This window comes from Emys orbicularis, chromosome 11, assembly GCF_028017835.1.
Source record: "Emys orbicularis isolate rEmyOrb1 chromosome 11, rEmyOrb1.hap1, whole genome shotgun sequence".
NCBI lineage: Eukaryota > Metazoa > Chordata > Testudines > Emydidae > Emys > Emys orbicularis.
In genome coordinates this window covers 61,662,242-61,688,949 of record NC_088693.1, presented here as the reverse complement: position 1 = coordinate 61,688,949, position 26,708 = coordinate 61,662,242, and the positions used below count along the sequence as shown (strand labels likewise).

The 26,708-nt window shown below is 41.5% G+C and overlaps 1 protein-coding gene across 1 annotated transcript in view; it reads right to left on the bottom strand.

Moving 5' to 3' along the window:
• The window catches only part of PARD3B (par-3 family cell polarity regulator beta), a 657,306-nt gene that overhangs the window by 23,227 nt on the left and 607,371 nt on the right, over positions 1–26,708 (bottom strand). The window contains exon 22 of the mRNA XM_065413438.1: positions 9,598–9,677. Coding sequence (XP_065269510.1) covers positions 9,598–9,677 — 80 coding nt within the window. The remainder of the gene's footprint in view (positions 1–9,597; positions 9,678–26,708) is intronic.

Genomic DNA, 26,708 nt, shown 5'->3' with positions numbered 1-26,708 from the left:
GATGCAAGCCCATTTTGTGAGATATGTTCAAAATAAACACCAATCTTCCCACTTCGCTGCCTGCTTTTCTATGCCTGATTTGAAGACACTCATTATTTAAGATAATAAATACACTTGTTTATGATCTCTACGCACTTTTTGGGGATTGGATTTTGACTCTGTGTTTCAAAATAAAACTGAAGCTATCAGTGTGATACTGGGTCACGATTTCACCATAAAATGCTGCATGTACCAATATACAGAAATGAGAGAATCTCCACGTTTCTGCTTTGAATGGTTGACATGTATGGAACGATCATTGGTATGAGAAATTCCATTCAGGATTTAGACTCTGTCCTCCTCGAAGCATAATGACTTTCTTGATAGCTCTGGCTTTTAGGCAGTTTTTGTAGTAATCAGTTTTATTACCTGGCAGTGGTAAGTACAGTAAGTCAGGTAGTTAGACTCCACTGTGATTTTGGATTTAAGCTAATCTTTAAATGAGCACATCAGCTCAGTTCCCAAGCTAGAGCTCTATCAGGGAGGAACAATCTCTTTTTTTTTCTCTGCGTGTATTTCATCTTGGCTGTTTTATTGCAACTTTTTTCCTGGAGGTCCTTGAGTAGACCAATATTCCCATTAAAACTGATTCAAAACGCACCTGTCAGGACTTTAAAACCAACTAAAACCCTACACATATTTCACTTATAATGAGATCATTGCATGGGAAGATATCAGATTTTAAGATTTTGCTGTATTTTCAATAAAAGGGCCACGTTTTGTAATTGCCATGAACCACTAATCATTGAGTACTTTTTTTTTTACCAAAGGCAGATTGGCATTTTAAATCTAAAATTAAGTGTTATTTTTGTAAACTCACATTTAATTAGCACAGTTAAGTATCCTTTCCTTGACTTTGAAAGCATTTTAATTCTTACAAGAAGTTCCATCATCATCATAATCTTTTTTGTCCCCTTTTGTATTGTAAAACCGCTATTTGATGTGGCAGAAAACAAAAGTAACAGAGAAGGAGCTAGGCAGAGTGGAGATCAGACAAGTATCACATAGGATTACTTCATGAGACCACCACATAGAAAACAATGAATAGAAGCTCCCTGATTGAGAAACAATGGTTGACAGTGTGCCAAGATGAGGACAGGAGAGAGAAGTATGCAGAATGAGAGTGGCGTATGGAGCAAAACATTTGAGCACAGTCAAGAAACTCAGCACAACAATGATTCCCACAGCAATAAGCAATAGGAGGCAGATGGGAGAGTGACAATAAAAAAGAAAAACATTGAGAGCTCGGAGAATTATATAAGAAATGAGGGAGATCTGGACTTTCCTAAGCATCAACCTAGCTATGAAAGAACCCCCTTTTGGGAGCAAATGGGGAAGTACATACAAACATTACAGTCAGGAAACTGACACGTAGCTGGTACCAACTCAGGAGGATTCAAGGCTCCAGATACTGAAGAACCATCATTTTAGATCTTTTCAGTATCAAAAGATTTATTTCTCCCCTAAGGAAGTTTACACTGGAGTAGAGGGGCCAGCAGAGTTTTTCCTGCATCACTCAACCCTTATGCTGGACTGCAGCTGGAGTGACCACATGGTGGTGCCTTATTCCCCACTGTTTTGCACACAAGAAAGGGGCCAGAGAATAAAGTTTTACATGGTTCCAGTAGCTAGATTGCACAAGTGGCATGGAGGAGCTGCAGCCCCACATCCTGGCCCCAACTGAGAATAGTGGACTTGACCTTCTCAAACTGATCTCCCTGCATGATTGTGCATTTACATCCCACACTTTTGCCCAGTTATACCATTATTAGGTCCCCGTGCACACTACAAACTTTAACCAGGTGATGGACAATCATGTTGTAACCAGTCCTCTGACGTGGATGTTTCTGTAGTGTAGGTAGCCCCTAGGAGTGAGGTGGAGTCAGAGATGTCATTCAGACAGGCACGAGACACAATAGGGAGAGGTGCTTGGGACTGCATTTTCCATCTGGGAAAACTGATGGAAAGGAGGGAGTTTAATCTTCCACTGTCCATGAACTTCATTGATTTTTCAAGATTTGTCATGTGTGGAAGTAGAAGGCAAGATTTGAGGCAAGTTAACCAGTTTAGATATGTGTGTGACCACATAATCTGTGTGACAATCAACAGTTTACAGTGCAGTGACTTAAGGACAAGAATGGATATCAAAATACATTAGTATGATATCACTAAGATAGATACAGGATAGAGTGGTCAGTGATGGAGTGGAGGAGGGAGGGATACAGATTAATTGTTGCTTATCCCAAGATGAGAAAGTTGCCTACCTCTCTACAGAATTTTGCAGGAAAAAAAATAAATGCAGCTAAATCGGAGTTGTTTCAACCTCAAGGTGAACATTTCGAATTCTATGATGACTGTAACAGGGAAGTATATTCTACTGAACATCAAAAGTTGACGGATTAGCTTTGTACAAATGCGTAAGATATACTCAGTAACACAGCCTTTATGAAGGAACAGACCTTTGATAATTCTCAAGATCTGTCTGGACTTGGATTAATAAATTATTTCATTGCTGATAAAAGTTTGGCAAGAACGACACATTTATAAACATACAACATATGGGTCATTCTGTGCACTCTCCTTTGTCCCAGGTTATTACTACTAAAGTTTCAGTGGCGCCAATGATCAGTACTGGCATTACTTGGAATACATATCTGTTGAATGTAATATCATTGCCATCCTCTTGCATGTGCTAAAAACAATGCTGCAGTAAGCAAATGGAAATTCCAAGGCAGTGTATAATGCAGATATTAATTGAAGAGACAAAGGAAAACAGAAGGGCAGATAAGTTTTAAGCACTAGGAAAGGTGTCAGAAGATAACTAGGTAGAACATCACAGGAAAAATATCATAGGACAGAGTGATTATTTTTTGGTTAGCTGTGTACCAAAGGAGAGCAGTTTAAATGGGACAGACAATACAAATCAAACACAGAATGCACTGGATGAGCCAGATGGCAGTTCTATCCAAGAAGGGAGCCATTTTTAATTGGCAGGTGACATTTTTACTGAAGCAGGTTTCAAAAAAGAATTTTAAGGAATTATTCGCATGGAAAGAGGGTCGTTGCCTTGTACAGTGGGAGTGAGAGGCATTTCCAGAAGATGAAGGCAGCATGGAAGAGCAGATGAGATGAGAGTTGAAGGTTATGAAGGGCCAGACGAGGTGGGGAGTTATTTGCAGTGCACAAGGGAAAAGCAATGGAGCTGTAAAATGAGAGCAGACTTGTAGGCAAAAGCAGACTTCACAATCTTGAAATGATGGCAACTAGCGTGAACTTGATGAAGAAGCCAGTAGAGCTTGGTGAGGAACCTACACCTCCTATTTGTCTCTTTGAGAGCCTCCTTTATGAGGGCAGCTGTTATGGAAACTCTTCTTTTGCCCAGAATGGTGGGAAATGGCTTTTGCCTACATGACTGTCAATGCTGCCTCACAAACTGTCCGGCAGGGAAGGCTCCAGCCCCTTTGACAATGCTGTCTTCATGCCTTTAGTGAGAAACGTAAGCAGCTCAGCCTCTTTAATTTATCCAAGAGAAGGTTAAGAGATGAGGTGATCACAGAGTACAAGCACCTACTTGAGCAGAGATTTCTGACAGTAGGCAGCTCTTTAATCTAGCCAAAAAAGGCACAACAAGATCCAATGAATGGAAGCTGAAGCTAGATAAATTCAGACTAGAAACAAGGCACAATTTTTTAATCCTGAGGGTGAATAACCTGTGGAACAATTTATCTAGAGAAGTGGTGGATTCTCCATCAGTGAAGTCTTAAAATCAAGACTAGATATCTTTGTAGAAGACATTCCATAGCTCAGGGATGGCCAAACTTACTGACCCTCTAAGCTTCATACGACAGTCTTCAGAAGTTCGAGAGCTGGGGCACATCTGCTGGGGCTTGGGGCTTCAGCCCCACAAGAGATGCCTGCTGGGGCTCGGGGCTTCAGCCCCACTCCTGCTGAAGCCATGAGGCCCGGCTGGTGCGCTATGGGGCTCAAGCCCCAAGGCCCGCCTCCCCACTGGACAGAAGTCCCTACCCTACACCACCCCGCTGCAAGGCAGAGGTCCTGAGCTCCCCCCCAAGTGTGGTGGGTGGAGAATGGGGTGGGTAACATAGGGGGCTCAGCGAGCCGCACGTTAACGGTAAAGAGCTGCATGTGGCTCGTGAGCCACAGTTTGGCTACCCATGCATAGCTCAAACAGAAGTTATGATCTTGATGCAGAAACTACTGGGTAAGGTTCTAGGGGCCTGTGTTATTAAGCAGGTCAGACTAGGTGATCACAATGGTCCTGTCTGGCCTTGGAATCTATGATACCCCTTTTATTTACTGACCTAGGAAGTGCAAGTTGCAGAGTGGATCCTGAACATGAGTCTCCTGACAATGGCAAGGCATTGTGCTGCCACTTCTTTAATTAATACATTAATAGATTTCCCATCTTTATGGTACATATTATATTGAACTTAAACACTCTTGTGAATGTAAAGTGCCATTCTGCTCAGCCCTCTTCTCCTTGGCCATAGAAATGATCGATACAATCTGAATTCATTTTTTAGTCTTTACAGTTATTTTTTAATGCTCTTTTTGCCACAAACACTTGTTCTTGGATCATATGAGGAACTGAAACATTGACTTTTTTTGGCATCAGCATTTCTTACTAGCAAGGGGACTGAGATTTGTGGTATATATCACAGCATCACCAATCCCTGGGCCTGTCTTAGTGACTGTCAGCCCAGTTACTAGTCAGAGCCTACTATCGAATCCATTAGGAGAAAGGAATAACTCTTCGTGCTTAGGACATAATATTTCTCCAATTGGGGCTGCCATGAGCAAAATTATAGCTTACATTATGATAGACTGCAATGAAATTGAAGGGCAAAAAAAAACAAACCTGTGAGCAAATAAACCAGCTTCAAGTTCATATTTGTCCACTGTTTAACCAAATGTGAAAGAGAGAGAGGTGGGTTACTGAAGACAAACAAACGAACAAAAATATTTTTCTAGCTCCTCATATTATAGCCATGCTCCTATTTCCCAAATAGTACCCCGAGGAGCCTAAGAATCAAGCCCTTTTCCTTCTAAGAGGGAGGATTTAACATTGCTTAATAATACCATTCAGCACTACTCAGCCTTAGCCCTGGGGCATCGCATAACTACTGAGTGCCAAGAACTGTATCTTTCTTGCAAAGCTTTATGTTCTGCCTTTACCATTTTGCTTCCCTTCAGGAGATGATATAGCACAGTGCAGTATGAGATGGGGACCTGTCACTAGCTTGCCATAGTAACACACCAATAACTCAGTAGATAACATTTGCCTCTCTCTAGATGTTTTCAAATAAAGCCCATAATCTGATACTAGCTTCGATAAAAACTTACCACGTAACTCAGTTGGCTACTGATTAAGCTAGTCACATATTAAAGCTTCGTTTAAGGCTGTTGCCTACTTTTTTTTTTTTTTTAAACAGACAGAAGTATTTCAACTTTTAATTAAAAAATAACCTTACATAGAACAGATCCTGCTCCCATCAAAGCCAGCAGGGTTTTGTCACTGAGCTCAATAGGAGCAGGATTACCTCCATATATTTTAAATTCTTTGCTTCTTTTGTTGAAAAGGCAAGCACACGTACAGAACCGCGTTTTCTCTAATTCTGATATAAAATAGAGGTCATGAGCCAGTGAAGCTACATTGATTTACACCAGCTAAGAATCTGATCCATTGTGCTTTGGTTAAACTTCTCAGCACCCACAGGGAAGGGAGATGAAAACATAAGGCCATAGGGCAAAGTGCCATGGGTGTTTTAAAGCTGGGATTTGAACTTTAATGAAAGATATAGCAGGAGAGCTTGGGTATGCTACCAGTGACAATCATGCCTTCTTTGTAGGTAGCCTCGCACACCTTCAGAGTTGAACGGGTGCCCTGGGAACATACGGCATATTTTTCAAAATAATGTGATGGTAACCCTAGTTCTCGCTTGCCCATTTCAGAGGGATGCCAAAGCTCTCCTATTCATTCGTTCATTCCAATCTCTCATGCCCTCCAACATGGCTCCTGCTTGTTGCCAGGTAGCAGTAACAGTTTTATTGCATGGGCATCTAATTATTCTAGCTATTGTGCTGATTTTTTTCCCAAGAGAAATCAGCCACAGCCCAAGCCTGGATGCTTTCCTTTCTGTTGCAGAAGTGTTCTCCCTTCCTCCCTGGGACTTTTGAAGCTTGGCGAATTTAGGTAAGTCCCACGTGCTGGTGGCAGAGACTTACTTTTATAAAACTGTGTAAGATTAGAAATGTGCTTAATTTGTTAGGAAATGGTCTCTGCAACCCGATTCCACCACCCCTGTCTAGTCCTAAAAGCCAGTTGTTTACATTCAATTACACCTTTTTGCATTGATTGGCTGATAAAAGGAAGGTGAGAAGGATTTTGATAATTTACCGTTAGATCAGACTACCCACATTTTTTACAAATTTCCCACAATGTTCAAGATGCTCAGTTTGATCATACTTCCCATGACGAGCTTTGGGAAAACGCCAGCCTACTGCAGACCAGTCAGACTGCATTCAGTGATGGGCAGCTGAGCGAGATCTCTAATGGAGAATGTGAACAGCATAGACTACAATGCCAGCAGTGTGTGGACGACATTCAGCTATACATCACATCCAGAGCAGACGGAAACAGCACCCTCCCACAGGTGTCCAATGGCTTGACTGAGTTCAACAACTGGATGAAGAACAGGTGAATAAAGCTGAGCCCCGGAAAGAAGGAGGCGATACCGATGGGGAGAGGGAAGTACATTGAAGAACATGCCATCTTGATAAGGACATCTATCTATCTTAAGGTTTTGTACTGCTGCCCATTCCTCATAGTATCCGAGTGCTTTCCATGTAAAATAGATTATTAACGATCTGAAGGCAGATTTCCAGAGTTCTCGGCCTTGGTTTTCACCTGGACTCCTCTGTACTTCCAGATATTCAAATGGCCAGCTCTGCAAAAAATCCGCATTTCCATTAGTGGCTGCCAGGAAGACTGCAGCCTCTTCTGCTGGATTCAGACTTTGCCCCGGTGACCCACTCATTTATGATCTCTGGGCTTGATTACTATGGTGGTTTCAGAGAAGTAAACTTACAAGAGCTCTTTAGAATTGGTTCTGAACACAGCAGCCCGTCTGCTGAACAACACACGCAGTCGACAGCACATCACTCCAGTGCTCTTCTCTCTCCATAATAGAAACATTATGGAGGCAAACTACTGATATTGCATGAACCCTGGCAGCGTGGGTGCTAAAACCATGAGTTACTGACACCCCAACTAAAGTACAGTGTGACTCATGGGACAGCCTAATCTTCTTTGACAGGCACTGAGCAGAAGTGACTCCCTCTTTACACTGAGCCCCAAAGGCTATAGAATCTTGATAACGTCCTAAATTCCCCGTCCTATCCAGCTAAACCCTCCAAGCCCTGTCGAGATTTAGGGTATGGAGTCTAGTATCCACTAGCCGAAATTGAGGTTTTGAGAAGAACATGGGGAGATTAATGGGTTGAATCAGATGGAACTACTCGGGAAAAAAACAATTGGATGTCATTGTGAATAGCTCACAGGAATTGCCTACTAAGGATGTAGCAGCACTCACAAAAGCAAACAAGACATAGGATGCAAAAAGAACAGGATGGAAAATAGTAGTGAAAACAGTCTAATGTCATATAAAAGAATGGTATGCTCATACCTGGAACACTGTGATCAGTTCTGGTCATCCTATCTCAAAAAAAGATATAGCTGAAATAAGAGGGAATTCAGAGATGGGTAATTAAAGTGATTAGAGGCATAGGAAGACTACCATATTAAGAGAGATTGAAAAGAATAGGATTGTTTAGTTTGGAGAGCAGATGAATAAGAGAGGACATGAAAGAGGAATACAAAACAATGAATGGGGCAGAGAAGGTATATTGGGTATTGCTGTTCAAGTTTTTCTCGTGATTCAAGAGCAAGTGGATGATCAATAAAATTGAAAGGCAGTAAATTTTAAAACTGATAAAAAGGCAATTTTTTTTTAACTCTACATATATTTAACCTGTGGAACTTGCTGCTAAAAGATATAACTGAGGACAAGAACTTAGTAGGATTCAGAAAAAAGAATTGGACATATATTATGGATAACGAGAACAGGAAAAAATATAAAAAACATTGCTGGGAATCAAACAGCACTCTGTTAAGCTGTGCTGCTGCAGCAGTGTTGGTCCCAGTATATGAGAGACAAGTGGGTGAGACTTTTATTGGACCGGCTTCTGTTGACGGAAGAGACACAGTTTCAAGCTTCAAAGAACTTTTCATCAGGTCCTTTGAGGCTTTGTGAAGCTTGAAAGCATGTTCCTCCACCAACAGAAGTTGGTCCAATAAAAGATATTAACTCACCCACCTTGTCTGTCTAATATCCTGGGACCAACATCACTAGACCACCACTGCAAACAACCACCAATACAAGTTGATAAAAGGCAGTCATTGAACCACAGATGCATTCTGTGGTTTAAACAACACATCATGCATTAAAAAGTTCTTACTTAAGTCCAACAATGCTGAAGTTTGTGAAACAGCTTTTCTTAGAGAGATCTCATTATTTTCGAGCATTGAGATATTCTCTATATTCTAGTTCATAGTGGTATGTCATATTACATTAAGGTCAATCAGCCTTTGCAATAACACATTTAGAAACAAACAGTCAAATGGAAAAAATAGAAGAAAAGATGTAGCTAGAATGCACATTCATTTATATCCTAAAAATACCAGCACCAATGTGCCATGCCCTTTGGGGTCCCCAGGAAATGTGGCACTAGTTGATTGTCTCACCCTCATTTAGGAAAACTTGCTCCTCCACATCTCTACCTAAGAACCACTTTCTTGCTTAGCATGCTTGGAGGATAAATATTCTCTATTTTCATTTTCTCCCCACTGCTCTAACCTTTCTTCATTTCTTTTTCTAGCATGCTAATTCTCACACTCTGCTATTATATCACCCACAGAATCTGGATTATAATCTTTGAAAGGTTTCCTCTTTGTCATGCCCTGCTGATTCCAGACTAAAATTATTCATAAACCCCCCCCCCCAAACCCCTAAGAATTCTCTCTCATTTCCAATAGGGTTGAATTACAGTATATAGTTACCATACTGGAACAGGATTGCTAGTCAAATTTTCCTTCCAGCAATGGTGGGACTGTAGGAGCTGTCACTGCTGCAGTGCAAACGCCTCACAGCAATGCTCTGTCATTGCCAGCTATGATTTTAGCACTATAAACTTTGTCACAGTTATGCCCTGCTAAGGCCTGCTATAACTCTAGCACACTAAGCTTCCTCAATGTCATGTTCTTCCCCTGTGGATCATGACTCTTGCTGACACGTTCAATGAGAACGACTTTATTTTTTTTTAAATCAACTGTCTAAATTATTAATACAGTTATAAAGATGGCACTAAATCATCAGCAGAAGGCAGCGAGACAAAACTGCAACATAATCTCTCATTTCAGAGCCAGACGGCTGTTCTATGCAGATAAAATCAGTGCATGAGGAAGCCTCAATGATGTACCTGGGTAAGGATGCATATTGCCTTTCCATCCCTTCAAAGTGGAGATTGTGTGAACTCCCATCTGGACCTTTTCCAGACACCTGTGGAGAGAAGAGTAATTAGAGATGAAGATCAATTATACACCCCGGTTACTGACAATGCATCTCAAAATGATAATCAGAGAACAAATGATGCTGCAGGGTGCCAAAATCAACAAAAGAAAGGCAGAGGCTCAGAGAATCCACAAATCCCATACTTAATCTTATCACTGCTAACAAGAAAGGGTTCCATATCAAAGGACTGTTTAGAACAGGTACCTTCCTCAGTGCGGTTCCCTTGGCAGTAGGCCAGCAGGGATACTGTAAACTTTTTTGGTTAGTCTCCCACCCGTAATTCAGTAAAATCAGGAGATAAACCTGATTAAATGAAAGCATTTTAATATTGCTGAGTCATGCACACATTATTCAAAGGAAAGAATGAGTTTACATACTAGTTCCAGATCTGTTTATCATCTCGTCAAGTTTTCTACAGTAAAAAAGGTGATATGAACAACCTTTGCTTTCATTCACAACACAAATCTAGAAGCTTTCCCTAACACTGTTGTAAAGCTGAATATCCAACAGGGACGTCGGTGCATTTATCATGCTCTAGTGTCATTTCAGAAGTGAAGCATTAATGCGCTCAGTGAAAATATCAGCTCTCTACTTGGTTTGTTTTCAAGATGGCAGCTCGAGTTGGCTGGAGTGTGAAATCCTATCAGGAAGACTCAAACTGAGGTAAGAATGCTGAACTTAGATGCTTTTAGCTCATAGGAGTTCTCCCAATTTCACTCACTCAATGCCTGCTGATGGCCCAAGTGTTAAGAGCCTTGTTCAAATGTAGCTATTAGTCTTTTCCTCCATAAATGCAGAAGGCTCACTGACTGCATTCAGTGTTTCCTACATTAGTATGTAGTCCTATTCTGGCACTGCTAGAATCAGCAGTTTTATAAAGCAATATACCGTGAGGCCATTTAAAATCCTCTTCCCCTTTTACAGATTCATGGCAGAAGGGAAGATTTAATGCCTTTTCAAACACTTCTTAACAATTCATTAAGAAGAAAAGAATAAATCACACTCGGCTTTCTGTAAATGTCTGATTATAAAAAGAGGAAACACAAACTAAAAGTAACGTTTTTCACATTCTACAGGTTAGAGAGCACCCTTCTGTCAATCTTGGCATTTATGCACAATACATCAGTTTCACTAAAGAGATTTAAAATCTGTCGTGATGGAAAGTTTGTGAAGTGAGTTAATTAGGCTTATTCACCTGTATATAATGTTTTCATGTAAAATATCTCTTAGAGAGATCCATAACAAAAACCAAGTCCAGTGTAAACAGATGTATTATCAGACTAAGTTGCTAGGCAGAGAGAGTTTCAGGAATTATTGTAGACTAGTAGCATTATGCCAAGTCTGCCGCCTAATATTCCGAGCTAATATTAGTAATAATCCAGCCTTTTGCTAAGTGAACAATTTATTCTGGAGGGGCCCTTGGCTAATGCCTCTTGATTTGAATCAAAATGGTAAGGGGACGTTAAGGGGTTGATGAGTACCAGAAAATAATCATCTCTGATTTGAAATAACCCTACTTTAATAGTGCCTCACTGAGGAAAAAAAAAATCACTGTCCTAGATTTCATAAGGCGGGTAGAAGGCCAAACAGATTATTTTGTTCATTTTTCCACCAGTAAAAGTGACACACGTTTTATACAGAAAGTGAATACAAAAATTCACAGTCACTTCAGCTGTTCTCACACTTCAGTAATGTTCCTTAAATAGCTGGGTACTCTGGTGATAGACAATCCCAGAACTTTTTGCTATTTTTTGCGGAAAAGCAAAGGAAAGAAAACAGATTTAAGCTTTTGTTTACTGAGCACAAAAATCATGTAAAATACGGTCTACCTGCTTGATTCATGATAGAGGATACAGGATAAATGATACACACGGGTAGTTAATTCCAAATTCTAAACCGGAATGCAAGTTTCCTGGTGATTACTTTTAAGCCTACTAAGTGTAACAGCAGTCAACGTACAGCAACACGAAATGATGAAATTTACTGGGTGTTTACCAAGGAAAACTTATGTAGTCACTATGCAAGTAAAAAGTATCTACATTAGATGTGTGCATTGTAACAACCTGAAACATCAATCTTCTGATTGTTTCTTACAGAGAAAATAAAATCAGGTGCCTCCTGCTAGTTCTGTTTGTGTTTGTGCTCTGAGATACAGTTACCATAGAAACTAATTGTGGATACAATTTCACAAATTTGGCTCCACGTAGCTGATGAGTAGACCCCTGTGAAACCCTTTTTCATTTTATAGTTTTTCCATTTCATTTTGGGGGCCCAGATGGGGTGGTCGGGATGCCCTGCAGTTGCAGAATGAGCCTGCCTGACACTCACTGTGCAGTGGCGGCTCCTGTGCCATGGTGCTGGGCCTGCCTGCCCGCTCCGGGCATTGTGACCTGCCACATGGGATCACTGTGCTGCCCTCAGGTTTGGCCCGGCAACCCTTCCATCCTGGTGGGTGGCTGGATCAACCCAGAGTGGCAGAGTGACCCAGTGCGCCAGGTCACAACACCTGGAGCAGAGCCCAGCCCCACTGCACAGGAGCTGCTGCTGTGAGGTTAGGTTTTTTTGTTTTATTTCATGTTATTTCACATTCGTGAAAAACATGGGGCTCTATGATGATTCTCTGCACCCCATGTAGAGCTGTCCAATAAGCTTAAAGAGCAAACTCTGTGTCTTTAGTTAAAGACTTAGCCATCCCTTCTCATTTCCTTTTCCCCATCTGTCTACACATCAGTAAAGATGATACATTACTGAATCACAAGTAAAATGATTTCTGAAAGAAGATATTGACCTGACAAAAAGACAAAGGAAAAAGTTATTGCACTAGAAATGTCTGCATTGTTTGCTATGTTCTGGGAACAGTATAAAGGATGGTTCTGTACCAGTCTCTATGCTCTTTGGGATTAGTTAGGCTAATAATTTGTTTTAGAAGGACTAACTTAAAAGATCAAGCACCAACCAGTAAGAACAAAGTTGATCTTCAGGTCCAAGCATTGGTACACAATAAGTTTTAAACACCGTATTTACTTGCCTTAGTATTAACTATAAATAATTAACTGTATTAACTCAGAAAAAAGACCTAGCCATCACTGTGGAGAGTTCGCTATAGATCTTTGCTCAATTTATAGAAGTGGTCAAAGAACGCAAGCAAAATATTGGGATGCAAAAGGAATGGGATAGAGAATTATGCAGAAACTTTTATAATACAATTAAATAAATCAGCGCAATGGCTTTAGCTGGAATACTGTGCTCACTTTCAATTATCCTATAGAATATAGTAGAAATGGTGAAAAATTACTGGAAGCATAGAATCATAGAAGATTAGGGTTGGAAGAGACCTCAGGAGGTCATCTAGTCCAACCCCCGCTCAAAGCAGGACCAACACCAACTAAATCATCCCAGCCAGGGCTTTGTCAACCCGGGCCTTAAAAACCTCTAAGGATGGAGATTCCACCACCTCCCTAGGTAACCCATTCCAGTGCTTCACCACCCTCCTAGTGAAATAGTGTTTCCTAATATCCAACCTAGACCTCCCCCACTGCAACTTGAGATCATTGCTCCTTGTTCTGTCATCTGCCACCACTGAGAACAGCTGAGCTCCATCCTCTTTGGAACCTCTCCCCACCCCCTTCAGGTAGTTGAAGGCTGCTATCAAATCCCCCCTCACTCTTCTTTTCTGCAGACTAAACAAGCCCAGTTCCCTCAGCCTCTCCTCATAAGTCATGTGCCCCAGCCCCCTGATCATTTTTGTTGCCCTCCACTGGACTCTTTCCAATTTGTCCACATCCTTTCTGTAGCGGGGGGACCAAAACTGGACACACTACTCCAGATGTTGCCTCCCCAGTGCTGAATAGAGGGGAATAATCACTTCCCTCGGTCTGCTGGCAATGCTCCTACTAATGCAGCCCAATATGCTGTTAACCTTCTTAGCAACAAGGGCACACTGCTGACTCATATCCATAACCCCAGGTCCTTTTCTGCAGAACTGCTGCTTAGCCAGTCGGTCCCCATGGGAGTCTTCCGTCCTAAGTGCAGGACTCTGCACTTGTCCTTGTTGAACCTCATCAAATTTTTTTGGCCCAATCCTCCAATTTGTCTAGGCCACTCTGGACCCTATCTCTACCCTCCAGCGTATCTACCTCTCCCCGCAGCTTAGTGTCATCCGCGAACTTGCTGAGGATGCAATCTATCCCATCGTCCAGATCATTAATAAAGATGTTGAACAAAACCGGTCCCAGGACTGACCCCTGGGACACTCTGCTTGATACCGGCTGCCTACTAGACATCGAACTGTTGATCACTACCCATTGAGCCCAACAATCAAGCCAGCTTTCCATCCACCTTATAGTCCATTCATCCAATCCATACTTTAACTTTTTGGCAAGAATACTGTGGGAGACGGTATCAAAAGCTTTGCTAAAGTCAAGATATATCACTCCACCGCTTTCCCATTCCACAGAGCCAGTTATCTCATCATAGAAGGCAATCAGGTTGGTGAATCCATGTTGACTGTTCCTGATCACCTTCCTCTCCTCCAAGTGCTTCAAAATGGATTCCTTGAGGACCTGCTCCATGATTTTTCCAGGGACTGAGGTGAGCCTGACCGGTCTGTAGTTCGCCGGGTTCTCCTCCTTCCCTTTTTTAAAGATGGGCACTATATTTGCCTAGTTACAGGCAGTAACTGTGAAATATTAGTATCACAAAGTCTTTTAACATAAAGTGTGCTTTTATGTATTACTCTTAACATGTTCAAGGGTTTTTCCAAAAGATTAGGCACATTGTACATTTTTACAATTCTTGTTATTAGCAACATGTTAGTCACAAAAGTTAACATTAGCATTACTATTAACATTAAATTCATTGCGGGTGTACATTTACGTTTGTTTTTGTCATGCCACGCCTTTGGCTCAATACCATTGTGGTTCTGGCATTTTAGGGATAACCTGTGGCTTTCATTAGCATGATAAACTTTTCCCCTTTCTTCCTGTTCTGGAGGGTCAAAATCTGAGCTCTTTTGCTTAACCGAATTCATTGGCCGGCTGGGTGTGTCCTTTTTGCTAACAGCTACAGGCAGGTCTTTCTCCCCCACAGTCAGTCAGGTAATTTGCATCAACACAGACACTAGTTTGTTTATTAGTTTTCAGATCCTTAACTGTTACCAATTCCAAGGCTGGACTCTGTCTTAAAGAGATACCATCCATTTTCACTAGCATGTTAGACTCAAGGTTCTTTTGTCCTTCCATTACCAACCTCTGCTTCCACATGGAATCAGATGTCAAGTCCACTAAGAGACTACAAGACATTTCCAAAGTGTCTAGAAATGAGTTTACTTGCCATTCCCTATATTCTCGAGAGATTAACTGCACAACTGTCGTCCTGCTCTGCAGATTCAGCAATCCAGTCTTCCCTCTGAACCTGAGATATAGATCGTTTACTCAAAGAATCAACATGGAGACAGTTCCAACACCACGGTCTTCCCAACAAGCTGGTTAAGCTTATAGGGCTGTTTAAAGTCCCTAATAATGTTTATTCCATCTGAAATCTCCTCAAAGCTATCCACACTGGGTCTTTCCAAAGCAAAGTCAGTGGCTCTATACCCCTCAGAAAGACTCTGGCAGTTAGGAACTGAAACAAGCCTCCCAAACAAACTGTTGCTTTCTCTATACAGTGATTCACCCTGAGTTAACTCAATCAAATCACTTCTGCAACTGATGGATGTGGAAAACTGCTTGCAAAAACAACCCTGAAGATTTTTCTCTTCAGGAATCTTTCTAAGCAACAACCCATTTTCCACAGAAATTCTGCCCTTACCCTTTTCACCTAGGGCTTGCTCTAAAGGAACATTTTCCTGAGCAACAACAGACTCTTCCTGGGTTTCACTTAAATCCAGAATCACCTCTGGTCCATCACGAGGATTTTTACATAACCCCCTTTCAGGCAAGCTGATAGACTCACTAGTCAAAAGGTTAGAAGCACTTTCTTTCCCTCTGCCACACACAAGCTTAGGAATCATTTCCTCCTTGTTACAAGTTTTCACACTGTTAGTGGGTAACACAGTTAAATCACCTTCATGCTCTCCTTGTGTCCTGGCTATGATATCAACCTGGTTAAACAGAGCTGTTGTACCTTTACCTAGAAGCACACTAGCAACAGGCAAAACAGAACTATTTATGACATTAACTGGATGCAACCTAATTACAATGTCACCCTCCCTAGCAGACACAAATTTAGGAATACTTCCTTCCTGGGCTTTAGTTGTATCCAGAACCAACTTTGGGTCAGCTGATAAATTTTCAACCATCATAGGCTGACAGCCTTCTTCTGTCTGCTCTGCAAACAGAAACAGTCCCCTTTAACAGACAAACAGCTTATATCCTTTCCTTTGTCCCAGAACACATGGCTGTTCACGGACAATTGCTTGGAGATTGGGGTAGCTCTAGGGTGACCAGACGTCCCGATTTTATTGGGACTGTCCCGATATTTTCTTGTTTGTCCCGCGTCCCGACTGATGTGCGATCGGGACACTGGACAAACAAGCAATTTTGCCCTCCCGGAGGGACTCTCGCCACCCCCCCCCCGCCCGATGCCGTCCCCTCCTTCCCCCATTGGATCCCTCCCCAAATCCCTGCCCTGGCCCCGCCTCTTCCCCAAGCACGTGGCATTCCTCCTCCCTCCCAGGCTTGCAGCTGTAATGGCGGCGCAAGCCTGGAGGGAGGGGGTGGTGGCGCGGCTTCCACTTCCTGGAGCTGGTGAGTACGAGCTCCGGCACCGGGCGGGCAAGGGGGGCTGGCAAGGGGGCTGCTCCCCCAGGAGGGAGATGGGGGGGCTCCGGGGCTCCGGACCCCGGCAGTGGCGGGGGAGAGCAGCTCGGGCCGCAAGCGGGCCATGTAAAGTTTATCGGCTCGAGGGGAACCCCGGCCGGCTCCTCGCCCGTGTAGGGGGGTAGCGTCCCCCGCCCTGCGCCAGCATGTCCCGCTGGCCGCCACAGGCCAGGTAAGAAGCCGAGTTCCCCCCTCGTCCTGGCTCCTCAGCTGAGCGGCATTCCTCCTCCCTCCCAGGCTTGCAGCTGTAATGGCGGTGCAAGCCGCCACTTCCTGGAGCTGGTGAGTACGAGCTCCGGCACCGGGCGGGCAAGGGGGGCTGGCAAGGGGGCTGCTCCCCCAGGAGGGAGACGGGGGAGCAGGTAAGGTGTAGGGATACTCATGTTCCACTAACCTTGCCTTCCCAAACTGCTGATTAGACAAAGCCATCAGCCCAGAAGGCAGCTTATGCTCATCTAAACTTTCTTTGCCTTCTCCTCCCTTAATAGATAAACTGCTGTTTTCCACAAACAGTGCCTTATTACACTGTTGCTTTAAGCACATCACTTTTACCTGGGACAGGCTTACTTTCCCAAGCTTTACTAGCTAACAATTTATCACTCACCAAGAATGTACCCTTTCCTTCCTCAGTTAGGGCTTTAACCTGATCACCAATTTTAATTTGTTCTAGAGAAACATCTTCCTGAGCCTTATCTAATGCCAGATTCACTTCTGAGATACCAGACAGACACTCAGAAATTTTTTCCACATATGCACTGCCTCTTTGCACAGACAAACAGCCATCTTCCTCAGACAAACATTTGGAGAAACCCTCCATAGGCAAATCCTTGCCCCAATAGACACAGGTTCAGGATTATTTCTTTCTTGTGACTGGTTTATGTCAACCTGACTGAACAAAGCTTTAATATCATCCCCAATCAAAAGATCCTTAGGCAATAACTTCCTTACACTAGCTATAACTTCATGTTTAACACCATTCCATTCAAGATGGATTCTGGCTAAAGGCACACTTCCAGTAAACTCATAGAGGATTACAATATTCACACTCTGATTTGGTAAATCTTCCTCTTTGACAAGATCTGCTTTAACAAGAGTGATATTAGAAGCTGTAATTTGCCCTAAACAGCATTTACCATTGACTTTTACTTTCTCTGCACAAGTTATGCGGTTACCTTCACCCAAGCTCATAGTAAAAGCATTTACATAAAAGGTGGCAGTGTTGGGGTAAATTTGGTTACACACAGACAACTGCTTAGAGTCAAACAACATACCAACATTGTTACAAACTAGATAGATTCTATCCCCATCTTTGTTATTGCAAGGAACTGTTTTTTCAGTATGATACAGTTCCTGTTGTTCCTTTATTCTCTTGAGTTGGAGCTTAAGTCTGTCCACTTTTGCCTTAGCTTCTAGTTCCTCAATCAAATATATGCCATTTTTTGTTCATGTTCAAAACACAGGCACATTCTCTTTCAGCAGTTTCTCCTTCCATATCAGCTATTTTTTGCATTTGTTCAAGTTCTAGGTACTGGTTTCTCACTGCAAGCATTTTCTCTGGGTCTGCTTCCTTATCACTGGCAATTAACAGATTTTTCAGTTCCTGCTCTGGGGCTTTTTGCTTAAAATACAATCCTCTCTGTAAGCACAATTCTTCCAGACTTTTTCTGTCAGGATCTTGATCATGGGTCACTCATTGTAACTGATTTTTAACCCTTAAACTCTCCAATATCAAAATTAAATTTTGACAAGCGTGTGGTTCTGATCCAAAACCCCAATTAACCTGTGGTAATGTGTATCCTGCCGACTACGCCACTGTGCCCAGGGTCCTAGTGGGGAGCCAGCTGTGATCACTCAGTTAGGGTGAACTGCAAAGAATGGGGCAGCCAAAAAGCTGGTGGATATTCCAATACTTAGATTCACCAAGCCAGCACAAAACAAGCTTCTTTATTACCTTACTGGTTACTCAGAAGTCCAAACAACACAATTCCCTTAAAGTGATCCAGCCTCAGGCCTCCATCCACGTCGAATATAATGAAAATTTCTGTAAATCTTGTTTCATAATATAAAAGAACAGGTTCTACCAATCCCAAAGGATCGGACACATTACCTCCCAGGTTAACGAATGTTTCAGATCTTACCCAAATACATGCTACAGCCAATTCTTATTAACTAAAATCTAAAGGTTTATTTGTAAAAAGAAAAGAAAAGAAAAGAAAGAAAGGTGAGAGTTAAAATTGGTTAAAGGAATCAATTACATACAGTAATGGTAAAGTTCTTGGCTCAGGCTTGTAGCAGTAATGGAATAAACTGCTGGTTTAGGTCAAGTCTCTGGAGTACATCCACAGCTTGGATGGGTCATTCAGTCCATTGTTCAGAGCTTCAGTTTGTAGCAAAGTTCCTCCAGAGGTAAGAAGCAGGATTGAAGACAAAATGCAGAAGATGCAGCTGCCTTTTATAGTTTTTTGCCATGCGGCCGATGCTTCCTTTGTTTCAAACACAAGCTGCCCAGCACATGGCTTGGAAGCCTTAGAGTTCTCTCCATAGGCATTTCCCTGCATGCCTTGCTGAATCATAAGGTGTATCTGCCTTCTCTTAATGGATTAATTGTATTGCTGATGGTCCTTAAAGGGCCATCAAGCAGACTAGGCAGTGCTGATGCCAAACTGTTTGGGGGTGTCACCCAGAAGCATAGCACAAGTTTGAAATACAGACATACATACATATCTATAACTCATAATACAAGTGTGATACAAATATATAAATACAATTATCATATCTGGCAAATTAGGACATCTTTGCAGATATCTTACATGGCATATCTGGTTGATTACTTCGTGGGAGTTAGCATCTTACTCGACAACCTTTGTACAATATTTGCTGCAAATATGTAACAGTGGTTGCAAAATGATCTATATGGTCATATTTTAAAATCAGATAACGTCACAGTAAGCTATGGCCCTGCCAACTATGATAGCTGTATGGTACTTTATCTGAGACTTCTAAGAAGAAAAAATGATAGGTTGGTTGCAAATAATTTCCCAAACCTGCCAATTCTTCTGAAGAAAACTGCCCCCAAACCAAAAATTATGTGAATATGCACATAAAGATTAAACCCAGTGAACAAATATCTTAGAGCAGCAGAGGGCCTGTGCTGGAATGACAAGGCATGAGTTGTCATGTGCCAGCGAGTGTTGTCATGAACTGACTGTTAATTGGGTATTTGGAAATACTTTCTTGGATTTACCTACAAATAATTGGTGGTACCAAAAAAGAGTATGGCCACAAGCAGAGAAGTGCTCTCTTTCATGCGGAGAATGAGACTGCTTTGCAAACGTTAGTCTCACTTCTTTTGCTCAGGAAGGGTTTCATTTCATTCCTCCTTGTCCACACTTGACTTGTCTTACGGTCTGTTCTCTGAATCCAACATAAGTTTAGGGCTAGGAAATTACTTAGCCAGGAACTATTTGGGCTTTGCTGTTCAATACAGGGGCCAGTGAGCACTCCTGGCGCTGGTTGGGTATTTTTTGTACACAAACAAACCTCTAAAAATCTATATATTGACATAGAGAGTCCATTAAACGTCTCAGTGCAGGGACTGTCTATGTGTTTGTACACTGCCTAACATGAAGGGGTCCTGGGCTATGATTGGGGTCCCAAGGTGCTACCACAATATAAATAATAATAATAATAATAATAATTCTCTTCCCTTTTTGGGGGGAGATCTCACTCTGGATGGCATTCTACTTCTCTCTTGGGTTCTACCTTGCCTATTTGATAGGTCATGAATTCCCTGGTGAGCTACTGGAGTTCCCTGCTATGTCCTTTCAGCTTGTGGTTTGTTAGAATGGAGTTCTAATCCAGTGTAACACAGCTCCCATGCTGACTGAAAACTCCAGCTTCCACTGAACTACACCAGAGAAGGCAATGATACAAAGCCACTACCTGGGATGGGGTAGGACAGGCGCATGTAGGACACACAGGACATAATAATAATAATAATAATTATACTCACCTAGCTCACAAGGGTGATGTGAGACTTAATGGGTGGGACCCAGTGCATGAGTCCTTAGACTTTCAATGAGACTTGTGCTCCTAAGTCAGTTGGGGTTTTTTGAAAAGCCCACCCAATATCTACCCAGCACCCTGAGATCTTTGGACAGGAGGCTGAAAATAAGCATAGCATGCTATATGCTTTGCTGCTTAGTACATTTCTTGTGATTATCTGTTAAAGGGCTTGCTCCAGATGCTTGTCTGACCTCCCTTCTCAAAGCTCTCCTTTTGCCTGTGAGCACTTCTAATCACATAGGTTGCCATTCAGCATGCGAAAAAGAGCCATGGTAAGAGGAATTTGCTCTTTGACCTGCAGGTCTCCCCTCTGCTGAGACACACTTGGTTTTTGTTTTCTATTAGGTGAAAATTGAGAAAAACTGAAGGAGGTAAAAATGAATTTGTCCCCATCTCCCTCTTAATGTTTTTTGCACATGTCAAAATTCAAAACTCACCATTTTTACCATTCACACAGCTCTAGCGACTGGACATTTTAAAAAACAGCCATTTGACTTGATACATTTTTCTTTTCTAGTCAAAGTGGAAGAAAGGGTGTTATACAGGGAGATGGATTTGCTGAACTCAGGGAGTTGGCCTGGATGGTCAAACAGGTCTTTTCCACCCCTGGATTCTACGATACCCTCATTACTACGTCTTTCAAGACCTTCATCCATCTCTGTTTAAGTTTTAAATCAAAAGGCAAACATTTAAATTTAAAAATTCTAACTGTGTCCCTAGTTCAAAAGAATATTTCGGATGTTTTCCTTACAGACAGAAAAAGGGATGTATTTTGGTTTCCTGGTTTTGCAATGAAAGTTGAAACAGTGATTTTGCGTTATTATAACACTCATCATTTCTCCCTCTAATTTGGATGGTTTTTAATAAAGCTCCATTGATTTCACTGAAAGAAATCCCTCCTGGCAAAAGCAGAACACACACGCTGATTGCTAAATATGCGGCAATTATCATATTCAGCAGCACACTTTAATATCTTATTTATAGATGTATCTATCTATAATTTGCTTTAATTAAGTTGCATTGATTTTAATGACAGAAGCAGTCCTCAAAGAAGGGGCGAGTGTTATATGATCCCATCAATACTGCTCTGCCATTGTTTGGACATAGGATAGCACCTTCAATACTTCTCCATTGTATACTCTTTTCTTTTTCAAGTGGCTGTGATGGCAAACCCAAATGACGTTCAATGGAAAACCTCAGAATCGCCTCTATTTGACTGAGATCACTTTGACTTCCCTAGTACGTGCTAAACCTACATACAGGATAGTTTTGGAGAATGAAGAAGGAATCAATGTTTTCCATGTGCTCATGGAACTGCACTATGGCTTCTGAAGAATTTCTTGCCTTTGTTTCTATTTTAAATTTGGGGTGTGTAATTTTATATTTATGTCTTAAATTATTATATGATGCCCCGAATATCTTATGTTGGGTGGGGAGGCAACTAATTCTTACCCTTAGAATCTCCTTGACAGCTCAGAATGATGAGCAAATATTTTAGGGACCTGATCCAACAATGGCCCTGTGTGGGTTGACCCCTGTGTCTGCACAGAATCCCAGGTGCAGGGTCAAGGCCTCACTGATTTTTAAATTAATGCTCTGTGGGCTCAGGCTTATAAGGTGCTGAGCATTCTGGACCTGATCCAGCAAAGTACTTAAGCATGTGCTTAACTTTAAGCACATGTGTAGTCCCATTGATTTCAATAGGACTACTCACATGCTTAACAAGTTAGGTGTGTGTTTACATGCTGAATCCGGGCCAGAGTACTCAGCACTTTGCAGGATCAAAGACTCAGTCATACCTCCTTTGCCCCTCCTACTATTTTTGACAATGTTTGTCATCATGTTAATAGCATCAAATTCTTCTTGGAAGAATCCTGAGAACTGAGATACACCTGCATCTCTCCTCAGGCTCACTTCCTTTTTTCAGTGAAAATATATAATTAAAGCAGGAACCATACATGTTTTCGCACACACTTCACCACCATTCTAACAGTGGAGAACCCTGTGTCCCTATGTCCAAATTAATTCACAGATGCTATGCCGATTACCCCTGTTGATGATCTGTCTCAAACATTTTTAGGACAGCAAGTAATATACTGGAATGTCTTTAAAACATTACCTCTCACTATCTTAATCTATCACCCACTCTTAGTGTGTATATATTTTTCCACACAGGGTGAAAAATAAGCACTAGTTTTCTAAATCACTGCATTTCAGAATACATCAACATTAATTTTGTAGGAATTATCCATTTTAAAGAATTATCCATGTTAAAATGCAAGGGCATGATCTTAAAGGAAGATCTTCAAGGCAGCTATGCTAGCACATTTTCAGTTTCTGGTCATCATTTTTCATTCACTGATTATCACTATAAGCGTTGATTAATAGTTATGTTCATGCTGCTAGAATGCATTTCCCTTGGGTGAAGAAAACATTCTTGTATAAAGAAAAAAGATAATAATCACACCATCCTTCCTCTTTCCCATAAAAATGCACAGAGACAAGCACATCAGAGTTACTGATGATCTTGGTTTCCCTGGTTAGTGGTTTTGAACAGTTTTGCTTAAAAGATCAGCCAAAGCAGTCAGAACATTAATTTGACAATCAGCTTGCTAGACAATTAAGTGTTTCTTAATCTCATGAGCCCTCTTCTTTTGGAAAACAAACAAACAAAAAGAGATATAAACAATAGGGCTTAGATAGTGGTGTTGCTGATATACAATGATTTTGTTTGTCAGCATCCCTCTTCCTTATCCCAAAACCACCAGGAAACTTCAATGACAACTGTGCATCAAACTTGAAACTAGTAGGGCTGATTAACTTAGTATTTATTTTTTCTCCTCAGTAAGGCCCTAGCTCTTACTCATTGAGGTGAACTTGTGACTTAGATTTAGATACAGAGAAAAAAATCTTTATAAAGACAATAGACTGAGGGACTACAAACGTAGATGGGAACTTTAAAAGGAAAACAGGCTGTTCCTATACAGTGGTTGTGTTTAAAAACATGGCAATTGCCATAGATAAATAGAAAACATGATCTCATCATTTGCCGTCTCCCCTATAACTAAGTATAGAGAATTCAGCAAAGGGGGAGATGAAGTTATCTAAGGCAAAACTAAAAAAGGTTTTGAGCATAGTCACTCTGAGTGGATATTCTGTTTTCTGAACCTCTGCTCAACGATCCCCTGGTCCCAGATCCTTGAGGGCTATCAGTTTCCTTTGCCCAGCCTAAATTAGATCATTTCCTGGCCCGTGACTTTCTCCCTGGGTGGCTTTTCTTTCCATTAATCCTATAATGTGTTTTTGTTAATTCTACCTCTTAATTGTCTTTAATGAACACCAGATTGGTGATCCTCACTCACAATACTTACTACTCGTGGTTAAAACAGAGACCCTTCAACTACTAATAGAAGAACATTAACCCTCCCCCCCACCCCCAAACTTCAGTAGAGAGACTTACATCATAGCTGCAGTTTCTTCCTCAGACAGGAGGTGCATTTCAATTACTTTAACATGGAACCAGATCAATTCACATAGTCTCATCCCAAACCTCTAAGAGGAGGAGCCATTTAACTTATGATTAACTTTTTGGGGGGGGGTTGGACGCAGCACAGGTCATCTCCCTTTTAAGTACGTCACAAAATGCTGTGAGCCAGTTCTTCCCATCGCTTCAAAAATCTACCTTAAATCCAACTCTTTGTGTTAGCCTATGATTGAGACTAAGCCCCTTTTTGCTCCTCCCCAGTCTTGCATTCTTTGCTTTTCCCTTCACTGTAATTAGTTTACAAGACTACTTATCCACATGATTACCGCTTTTAAATTACAGTCTTCTTTTCTTTTACTCCAGTTCATCATCTTGCATCATTTTGACTTGCTAGCCGTGTACCCAGTTCTAGAAGGCATTTTCTCATTATGTTATCTCTTAATATAAAGCATTTTGAAATACTTTGTATGAGAGACACTGTATGGAGTAAATTGAATTGAATTTTTTTCCCCTCAAAGTCAGGGGCTTTCAGCATCTTTCTTCAGCTAAGTCAGCAGAGTTCTCAGTACCCAATGCCAATGTGCAATGGCTACTCTTTGCAGCACAGGCACAATCATTTAACTTTACTAGGGAAAATGGGATTGTAATGTCAGAACCTGGGGAGCAAACAGGAGAGCATCTCAAGATTTATATTCATTATGGTGATGGCAGACTAAAGTCTCCAGTCCAGCTTTTGTTGCATTTAATGTTCAGAATCTGACTCTGATATACTGCCATATCTGCCTGCATCTGGTGTTGATGCTGGATGCGGGGGTGGTGTGTGTGTGTGTGTGTGTTGGAGAGGGAGGGAAATAGCAGGGCATGGAACAAAATTGCAGAGCAAGTGGTGGAAATAGACAGTGAAAAGCTTCCTACAGTTAGGCAGACTCACAGGGGAGAGAAAGCCTTTCATTGTCTATAAAATCTTGCCTTGCTGGAGGTCCTCAAGAGTAGAAGGGGTAGCCTAGAGGCAGTAAATCTCTCACTTGTATTATTACATTCTAAACACTTAGCTACTGTACCAACCAGTGCACTACCTCAGGGAAGAAAAGGAGATAGAGGGGGAAAAACAGAACAAAGAAAAAAAGCAAGCAAGCCAGCAGATAAAAGTGGAAAACAACCCCCCTCCACAATCCCGGCCCCCAAACAGCTCATGTTAAAGAAAACAACAAACAGTTATCATCAAGTTGTTAAAATTTAACCCCAATTCCTTCTATTGTGATTTAACAGCACACTGGAACAACCTTCTTAGAATTTCAATGGTTAGTCTGTATCACGGGGTATTAAATCCACCTTAATCCTGTTAAACACAGATATGACTAAAGAGAGTCTCTCTCTTGCAATGGCATTATGACAAAAGCTCTCCACACTGCCAATTCAATCTGTCTGAAAAAAAAAAATCCCTGGATTAATACTGAGCAAACTGCATCAGCATGACCAGGTTTCAAGAGCAGTTGCTTTCCATATGCTCTGGCATCAGGGTCTTTTGGATCCTGTGGTACCAGTCTGCAAATGCTACAGACATTGTTTCTCATGCTTGCAACTGCTGTTGGGTGGCGACCTTCCTTGCTTGCTGATACCAGTTGAGCAGTTGGTATAGTTTCTCTGTGATCTGGTACTGTCTGTTGTTTGCTGGTACCAGATGGATACCAGATGGGGTATTGTGGGCAATGCCTTCCCTGTGTTCCAGTCCCAAATTCACTGCCGAGAGGGTCAGTCTTGTCAGTTAGTTGACTCCTAAATGGCACTTCAAAGCAGTACTCTGAAAAATCTCAACATCTGTTCCTTACTCCTAATGACCTTAAAAATGTTATAGTCATACTTTCCTTTACCCAAGGAGTTACAATACATCTGCAGGAAAATACAACCTTCCAGCAGCTTGCAGACATCAAACTCACTCCTGGCTAATGGCAGCTCCAGAAGCTACCACCTCAACTACTACGGTCAGGACTGAATGTGAAGTATAATCAATATATTCTTTTTCTGTAATAGTGCCACAATACAGAAGTTCAGAGATACAGTAGGGCAGCTTTCAAACAGTATTTTTAGTGGCAAAATGGAACAACAAGAAAACAACAACTTTAAGTGCCCTTGAATAGTATCAGGGATACCTTAATACTGAGCACAAAGCATGGAGAGAGAAGAAAAAAGAGAGAAAGCAGTGGAAGAGACCTGTTATAAGTATTAATTTTTGATTTGGGTCTTTCAAGTTGTTGACCTGATTGTCAAACTGGAGACAGAAGTAAAAAGGTCAGTTAGTGGTTTTAAATGCTGCATACCACAGTTACTTCCAATGCCATTCTGTAAGATTTTTTTCAAAGTTTACTTAAGAAAATACAGTTGCGCTTAGTTAAATTATCTATACACTAGAATGATGTCTGATGGAAAATATAGCTGACATCAAAGCATATTCCCCACCCCCCAATTTGCTTCATAGAGAAGTTATGATAAACAGGTTATGTGTTCCCCAAGGTTACCATGGAAACTCTTTCTTTCCAGGCCATCATTTACAAAGGTAAAATTTGCATTAAAATATGATGGAATTTGATTTTTTTTTTGTTAGACTCAAGTGGGGTCATGCTACCATACAGTATAGCTATTATTTCAAACTTG